At 31.7% G+C, this 9379-nt stretch overlaps 1 protein-coding gene across 1 annotated transcript; it reads left to right on the forward strand.

Annotated features, from left to right (window-relative positions):
- The first annotated feature begins 1626 nt into the window (after nucleotides 1–1626).
- LOC110738661 lies at nucleotides 1627–7953 on the forward strand. Its single transcript, XM_021919058.1, has 6 exons — nucleotides 1627–2165; nucleotides 5376–5567; nucleotides 5753–5869; nucleotides 5951–6100; nucleotides 7211–7269; nucleotides 7589–7953. Exons 1-6 carry the CDS (start codon nucleotides 1989–1991, stop codon nucleotides 7722–7724), a joined length of 831 nt encoding a protein of 276 aa, XP_021774750.1. The 5' UTR covers nucleotides 1627–1988; the 3' UTR covers nucleotides 7725–7953.
- Nucleotides 7954–9379: the final 1426 nt, after the last annotated feature.

A 9379-nucleotide genomic window follows, 5' to 3' on the forward strand; every position in this document is an offset into this window, starting at 1 on the left:
TATTTGGGGAAGTAAGGTGTTGCAAAGATCACATACTAAATCGTCAGGTGACTGTTAGAAATCCAACTGAGGCAAGAGCACTGGGATTTTTCTACATTTCACAATATCTTAACGATTTAAAAAAATAATAATAATAAAAGGGGACCACTTGTTATGTATGAGCATATACATAACTAACCTCCCTTTGGAATCCCCCAGAATCTTGCTACAAATTATGAAGGGATATAGATAACATGTTAACGTATAAATGAAGCCATGCTTGGTAGCATTTCTTAGCTTTGGATTTCTTACTATTTCCAAAATATGAAGGAAATCTATCAAAAAATAAACTAAAGAAACCATGCGCTAAGGAAAATTGACTTCACTCTTCAAAACGATGCTAGCTCTTCTATAAAAGCACAAAATTTAAATGATCCATTCATGGAAAGAGCTAAAGAGGTGTAAATCATTTTTTTTACTGTGCAATTCATGATTCATTTGAAGCAAATTTGTCAAATTCAAGTCAAATGCACTAGGCGTAACAAAATCCACAAATATACTAATTTAGTAAAACTAATTGTTTTAAAGAAAAAATTATACTAATAATTGGATGATGTCTTTCTTCATCATGAATTATTTTTATTGAAAAGGATCATGTCCTAAGCTGAGTATAACATGCGTATAATCCTAGTATATCAAATTAACAAATTCTGAAAATGATCAAACTAAATTAATGAACCTCTAGTTCAAACTTCAAAGAAGAAGCTAACCTTGAAAGTTAGTAACTTCATAACAAGGAAAAATCACACTTTGCTATAAAATAATACTCGGTAATTCTGTTATATTAATGCAGGAAGAGCTAGAAACGAAAGAGTAGTGATATAGTCATAAAATTGCATTTGTTTGATTCTTATTACCTTAAAATTCCGTAATTTTTCGTATTTTAACATATTTGAATCTCATCAATTCCGTAATTTTTCCTATTTCAACGTATTACAATTACCTATCTTGACAATTTGACATAAAAGGGAAGAAACTTTTAACTTAAATAAAAAAAATTGTGATACTTTTTTAGTTAAACCATTTTTTTTTTTGAGGAAATTAGTTACACTGGAAGAATTAATTTAAGAATTTGACGCTCTCCTCTCCTCCTCTCTTCTAGGAAGAAATTAGACTATTTCCGACCTTTTCCTTTAATTTTATTTAGTTTTGCAATTTGAATTTCAATAAATCTACACAAGTAGTGTAGATATTCGTCTGTCTCCCTATGGTGGAGTCATTAGTTTTCGTTAGTTTAGTTGTTTGTTTTTGTTTAGGGTTTGTTTGTGTGTTAGGGTTCATCAAAAAAGTAATTATCTTTTGCCCTATTGTCAGTTCTTTGGTAAAGATTTGTTTGGGATCGCAACGGTTGTCAAATTTTCAAATGCGTTCAGGCGAATCAGATGAGAATCATCCTTACGGCTACAACAAATCGTTAGACCGTCTCTCCGAAAAGGCTGTAAATTCCAGCGATGTGTGCGAGAGATGTACCATAGTGCAAGATCTTTTCAACGACCGTAGCTCTGATGAAGGAAAACCTAATTTGATTCAATTTTATGTATTTGTTAATTTAAATTTCATTTGTAGATGCCGAATGACTTTTTATTAATAAATTGATTTGTTTCAAAAAAAAAAAATTAAGAATTTGACGCTCATCAAGGTAAGAACAATAAAGAAATTCAACAAAAAATAATATAGTATTTCAAAGATACCCTTATTTCACCTTTTCTTCCACCTTTTTGGGTTTATCATAGGAGCATATTTATCTTTCTCGTTTCTTGATTCGCCATCTTTCTTTCCTCATCATACAACACAAACTCGCACACAAAAATTTAAGTGGGGTTGGAATTTGGCATCATTAAAAGTATCCAAAAACCCAAGAAAATCAAATTCACAATTTATTTATTTTTTTCAGAATTTGAGAAATTGTGTTATTAAAATAAATAAACCCCAAAAAACACTCGGAAAACATGTCAACCACCACCTCATTGCGGCTGTTGTTGTCTCTGTCACCATCTTCACCACCCTTTAAACCTTCTTCAAGCTCTAATTGGAGCCTCTGTTCTACTTCTCCATCATCTTCTTCATCTTCTTCTTCATTTCACCGAAAATGGTTTGTGCCAAAGAGATCTTCTTTCAGTTTTGGGGTAATTTCTTTTTCTCTTAGTTTTCTCCAGTTTTTATTGCTTAAGATGTTAATTAGAATTATGAGTTTTGTTTGTTTTGTTTTTGTTTCTGAAATTTTCCTTGAAAAGGGGTAATGGGAATTTAGGAATTGGGAATTGGGTTTTTTTTTTTTTTTTAAATAATTTATTTTGCTGTGTATTTGGATAAGAGACATGGATTTAATTGGATTTGAACTAGGTTTTGTTGTTTTTGAAAATTAACTAAAAAAAAATTTAAATAGTGGGCTTGATGGAGTGTATAAATGTTTGTTTGTATAATAAAATTATGGACAATGCTTGCTTTTTGTTGAATTATATAAGCTGAATTTGAATCCGTCTAGTGTTCGGGTAATGCTGCTGTGCTAAACTACAATTTGTGAGTGACTATTCTGAATAGATCTCCTGTATCAGTTTGATCTTCGTCCACTGGTGTTGTTTTATAGATGTGTGGTTACTTATGTAGTTATGTATGCACTTGGCATCATGTGGTTCATTAATGTAGGAGTTAACGGATTTGTTTGCGTCGAATTCTTTCACTCGTGTTCAGTTTTCTGATATGTAGCTAGAAAATCAACCCACATGGCCACATTCATGAAATTCAATGAGGGAAATTCAGTGAGGTTGATCATTACCATTGCTTTTGGGATCAAAGGTCCATTGTGATTGTGTGTGATTAGTTTAGTAATTTAGTTTGGGTGTGCTTTTTATGATGTTTCAGTGTTTCACCCTTCTCTTACTGTGAAGGATGGATCAAGAATGTCTGATGGCGGATGGATATTTTAGTAACCGACTAACCGGGACTTTTACCAAATTAGTAAAGTTTGGATAACTTGCAATTTAAAATCTCAATATTACCTAAACAAGGGCCTATCATATTTTAAATTTTGTAAAAAAGAATACCATCATTAATTATGTCATTAGTTTCATTACCTTCCAGTCATCTCCCCTCTTGCACTTTGCTGCTTTGACGCACCATCATAACCACCACCAAGGCTCCACCTTCTCTTGGTTGGACTGGTTTCATGGGTGTTTTTACAGAGAGGAATATTTTGAATTACTCAAATGCTAAGGACCTTCATGACTAGCAGATGGAGGCGCATATCTTGAATATGCCGGAGTTAATGAATTGAGTGATTATCAAGTTGGATCTGTAATACTGGTTTTATTGTTTATAATTGAAGCCATCAACTGGAAATGTACTAGATCTTGGCATCCGGATTGCACCGAAGTTGTCCAAAACCTCCCTTAAACCTTTTTATTTCAATGATAACCGTAGGATTAACAAGAATGAAAAATTGGAAAGTCATTTGTGGCATTTATTTCTCCAATATTCTCGCATCAAGGAGGTGGAATATTGCCAAATATCTATAGAGCTTTAATCTTCGATTTCATTGTCGATAGTTGGAGTTATGGAAGAAAAATACCGTCAAAGACTACCGGAAACTCTTGAAAATTGAAATTATTGTTAAAATAAAAATAAGCAGTGCAGGGGGTGAGTCATGGCAAGTTGATGACTCATTAGGAATATGTGGGTTTGTTACGGTTGTATTTGAGAATGAAATTTGTGGATTAGTCATTGTGGGAAATAGCTTTCTAAAATGTGTTATTTTGGTAAAATATTAAACAAGTTCGAGTCCTTGTTTACTTTCATCAAGTACTACTTTGGTGGAAGAATCTGAAAAATTGTAAATGAAAAAGGGGAAGATAGAATTGTTGAGAGTAATGCCTGACGAGTAATGAGATCATATTGATGTTCAAGTGGTTTTTTTAATGCAACTCTGTATTAGTTTGGCTGAATTTGAGGTGAAGTAATAGAGTAGAATTATTGCAGGTGAAGCTTATCACACATGCTTTTGTTCAAGATACATATACTAAAAAAAACCTACACATTAGCTATTTACATTTGTGCTGTTTCATGTACCCAACTAATGTTTTGGGTTTATGTTCTTTAGAGCTATCTTTTTATGCTGTTTGTAGGTTATTTGATGAATCTAACTTCTAATCCTACTCATTACAATATATTTATTTATATTTTTGTACTGTGTTAAATAAAGATTGGATGTTAATTTGTGTTGCTCAAGCATTAATGGTGCTTATATTATACAAATTTCTTATTCTTCTTCCATTTGATAATCAGAAATTTCCTGCATACTTCCTTGGATGCAGTAAATGCATAACCAATACCTCTTTGTATTTTTCTGCCTTAGTTTTGAACTGTGGAATGCAATGTATGCTCAGTGCAAATTTAAGTTGCTCCACACCCCCCCCCCCCCCCACAAAAAAACAAAAAAAAAAAAAAAAAAAAAAAAAAAAAAAAAAAAAACCAAATATTATGGACCATGTTCTTTGTTTAGATGACAATTGTTGGTCAATTTGGTTGCCTACATGATGGCTTTTAAGCAACATATCCTCTATTGGGTATGGATCTCAGATGGTAGCTTTGAGTGGTGATATCTATATGAGTCTATGAGAGTATGAGGTCGTAGTTGCAATAGCCAAAAGAATTACTGCATCTAGTGAATTTGTTAGTTTTAAAATCTTTAAGGTTGGGACATTTTCTTTGGTGACTTTCTATACATTTATAACTTCTTCTGTGAGGACTCCATAACATTGTCACTTTGTATTTCAGAAATAATTAAAGAGTTCTCAAACACATAAAAGATAACTGACTAGAGATAGTAATGCAATTCTCTATGGCTTCTCTTGTCTTTAGCCATTGATCATGACTTAATGAAAGATCTATGTTTAAATAAAATATCACCTTATATTAGGCATTGTTTTAATGAAAGATCTTGTATTTCTGGAATTCCATATATATGCATGGTTTTATAGAGGTTTTTTTTGGTTATGTTACTCTAAACTCTTCATTACACCTTAAATACCCATGTTGGATTCTCGATAATTGAACTTGGATAGACACTTGACATTTCATTTGGGACCTTTTTATAATAGACAAGTCTAGCTCTTGGTCACATGCATGATTGTATTACTTAAAATTACTCATTTTGTGGAACATGACTTGTATGTCATGCACTCATGCTTTAAGTAAATTAATGGAGAGTTGGAGACACATATGTCTTAATCCTTGTCAGTCAAGTTCATGTCAGCTTGAGATCATTTATCATCTTAAATTGTGGACATTTGGTTTTCACTAATGATTTACTACCAGGGACTGTTTTTATGGTATAGTAGATTGGTGCAAATATGAGGAATCCGGAGAACATGGACAAAGGAAGGACTGGAATTGAAAACGTCATTGACATGTTTGGTTCTGATGAAGAGTCTGGCACTAAAATACCAACGCAAGCACAGTCTATTGTGGAGGGGTCAAGCACAGTAATGATGTCTGAGTTCAAACCTGCTCGCGATGTTGATTATATACAGGTCCAATTCTTTCATTGCAATCTTCTTTTGCTTGATCCCTGCTTAAGCATTTGAGCTTGTTATTAGAACCATTCTAATAACATCCCATTACTTCTCTTGAATGGCATTCCCTTTGTGTTATACACTGATGCCTATATTAGTGATTCGTTGTTTTGAGAAATTCATCTTTGCCAAATATTTTGCAGGAGCTGTTAGCTATTCAGCAGCAAGGGCCAAGATCAATTGGATTTTTTGGAACCAGAAATATGGGCTTCATGCATCAAGAGCTAATTGAGATACTTAGCTATGCTATGGTTATCACAGTATGTCTACTTAATTTCTGCATTTTATTTGGCTGCTCATAGTTCTTTTCACTCAATCATGAGCGAATTCTGTTTATGCAGAAAAACCACATATATACTTCTGGTGCCTCAGGCACTAATGCCGCTGTCATTAGAGGGGCTCTAAGAGCCGAGACACCAGAACTGCTTACTGTAATTCTACCTCAAAGTTTGGCAAAGCAGCCTCCAGAAAGCCAGGAGTTGTTGGCTAAAGTAAGAATTTAATTCTTTGCAATAGGGATTGTCGATGCATAACATGTTATTACCTCCTTTTGTTTGTTGTTGTCCCTATTTTGTGTGTGTGTGTGTGGATGGAAGGGGGGCAGCAGGGAAATGAGGGAGGTGTTTTATGTGACATTATTTGTGGGTAGATTTTGTTGTTGGATGTTAATACATATATTTTTAATTATAAATAGACTAATTATTACTTTGAAAAAGATACATTACATGTATGTAACTTTTAATGTACGTGAAAAAGTCACCTTCAACATTTTGGGAATATTGTTATTGGTAGCAATCTTCTTTCTCAGCCCTTTCTTTCTAAATTATTTTTCTTGTGGCAAGTATTTGTATGGTTTACATCCACTGTGTTGAACATATTTAAAGTTTCCTATAATATGATAACTAAGTTGTAGTGGACTTAGGCCCTGTTTAAATCACCTTATTTTTGCTGAACTAAAATTATTTTTATTGAATTGAAATTATTTTTGCTGAACTTAAATTATTTTTACTGAACTTAAATTATTTTTGCTGAACTGAAATTATTTTTACTGAAGTGAACTTATTTTTAGTAAACTGATATTATATTTACTAAACTGAAATTATTTTTGTGAACTGAAATTAATTTTTATAAGATGAAGTGAATAGGGCCTTAGTATGGAAAAGCTAATGTACTTCTTGCAAGTGTCTTGGAATTCGTCTATGAACTTCCACTCTTCCTTGTCATACAAATTATCTCATCTCTTCCCATTTCTTCTTAATTCCTTCCTCCCATTCCTATCTAATTATGTAGGTTTGCATGTCACAACTCATGAATGATGTGATAGAGACCCTCCATTATGAGTGATTTTAGGATTTCAGTGACAGCTATTTCGCAAATGTTGCAAAGGTTATTTTGATAAAAGGATAATTTTGTTTTAAACTCAACTACTTATCTTTCTTTTTGAAACACAACTACTTATCTTTGAGTACATCTTTGTTTTGCATGATTTGGCTTTTGCTGTATTGTATACAAAATGTAATTGGAATTCCTTTTTCTGCTTCTAATTTCGTTGGATTTTTTGTTCACCATAGTTAGTGTCGCTGAAGCCTATCCTTTTACAGGTAAAGAATGTCATTGAGAAGCCATACAATGATCACTTACCTTTGTTAGAAGCCAGCAGGTATAAAGACCTCTCATATAGTCATATACTTGACAGTTCACATTAACGTCCTTTAGATTGATGTTGATTAAACTAATGCAAATCTTTCCATAAATGTGTTAACATTTGACATTATTGTCAACATTATAACCATGTGTTTTTACTATATCGTCAACTAGGGGGAGAAATATTCCTTAATAAAAACAAATGTACTAGTTAAACAATTTTGTCCTTTAAAATTATATGTTATATTGTTATGTTTCCAATTTTCATATTATGATGAAGGTAGAACCAATGAACCATGATTGTGTAATTTGGAATAACTTTTATAAAATTGTAGGTTATGCAACATGGACATCATTTCACAAGTTCAGCAGGTTATTTGTTTTGCATTCCATGACAGCAAATTACTCATGGAAACATGTCAAGAAGCGAAGAACCTCAGAAAGATTGTAACTCTTTTTTATTTAGATTGAGTAAAATCAGAGATAGCAAACTTTCTTTTGTTTGTTCATATATTATTTTGGAAGGTGAAAAGAGAGATTCTTATGAATAGAAAATCAGTTAAACAGTTCTCGCTATGCCGGTGGACCAATTTCTAGGAGAGAAATGGTTGTTTAGCATTCTAGAATAGAAGATTATACAAACCAATTGAATTTTTTCTTGCAGATTGTTCTATTCAAAGGAACCCATTTGCTCCTTGTCTACATATTATTGTAGATTTGTAGTTGCTGATTTATTTTTTATATTTTGTACATTTTGCAAACCAATCATTAGTATTAATTATTCAAATTTGTATCATCTCAGCATTTGTCAATGATTTTCAGTTTTATTAATTATTCAAATTTGTATTATCTCCAGCATTAGAATATTCAACAAGGTAAGTTTTAAACTTTATTTTGATGATTCTATGTACAAGTGTGCACTAGATAACGCGCTAAAATGAGTGTTCAATGAGAATCATATTCAAAGTAAAGCCCTGTAAGAAAAGAAATTTGTTGTTGGTTGGTGGTGGCAGCCCTTGGGCGTCCACCAGGCCACGATGCTGCTATTGCCTTAGGACTGATTCTTTGCAACGGTGTTGGAATTGATATTGCACTTTCCTTTTTAAGAAACTACTTGGAGTATCAGTTCTCCTCACTGATTAATTTTGATTTACAGAGTAAAAAAAATGGAAGTAAATCACTTTAATTTATCTTTGTAATCATATAAAGATAAATATACATAATGTATCATTTCAATGCATGTTTCGAAATACTTCATGGCCTATTTGGTTTAAAGTATGTCATTTGAAATGCTAGATTTGGCCAAATTTTCATGTTTGGGTAATCCGAACATTTGGTTTTAGAATTGGCCCAATTCCAACCCAATTAAAACATTAGTCCATTTATAATCTATATCTATACTTAGTATTTAAAAATACAAACCATCATCCTCATGATGCCACATGTAAATTAAATTTTTCACCGATGCCACATGTCATTTCATTTAATCTTTCTTATATTAAAAAAAATACACTAGCTTTAATTCAATACATGAATGAATCTTTTGTTCACTTTCCCCCAACTTAATATTTTCTACAATTACATTCAATTTTCACCCCTTATTCTTCTTTATAACTATTAATTTTCCAATAAAAAAATATACGAGTATTATAAAATTAAAAATCATATTAAATACCTATAAACAATCCGTGCATTGCACGGGCCAGAAGGCTAGTTAATACTAAAATAACAACCGCTTTAGAACTATGGCAAGACATGCTATTTTGCCATGTGTCACCAATTTTGCCATGTGTCACCAATTTTGTGACGCCATATCATACAAATTCATTAATGATTGAAAACTCAATATATATATATATATATATATATATATATATATATATATATATATATATATATATATATATATATATATATTATTGTTTTGTTTAATTGAAAAACACTTCATATACATAACACTCTATTTAAATTTCCCTAGCTTGGAATGTAACTCCTTAATAATTGCATAATAATAAAATTTGTAAGAAACTAAACATTACTCTATATATTTATGCATTAATTCATAAGATTGTAATTATAGAGTAAAAGTTTTGATTTATATATATTACAATTGTAATTATAGAGTA

Source organism: Chenopodium quinoa, unplaced genomic scaffold (assembly GCF_001683475.1).
Source record: "Chenopodium quinoa cultivar QQ74 unplaced genomic scaffold, ASM168347v1, whole genome shotgun sequence".
NCBI lineage: Eukaryota > Viridiplantae > Streptophyta > Magnoliopsida > Caryophyllales > Amaranthaceae > Chenopodium > Chenopodium quinoa.

Bases quoted from the DNA above. Each gene is read 5' to 3' on its own strand.
- LOC110738661 (XM_021919058.1), top strand. From the start codon at position 1,989: ATGTCAACCACCACCTCATTGCGGCTGTTGTTGTCTCTGTCACCATCT. The intron at 5,568-5,752 runs GTCCAATTCTTT...AATATTTTGCAG, and splicing joins GCGATGTTGATTATATACAG to GAGCTGTTAGCTATTCAGCA. The intron at 7,270-7,588 runs GTATAAAGACCT...ATAAAATTGTAG, and splicing joins CCTTTGTTAGAAGCCAGCAG to GTTATGCAACATGGACATCA.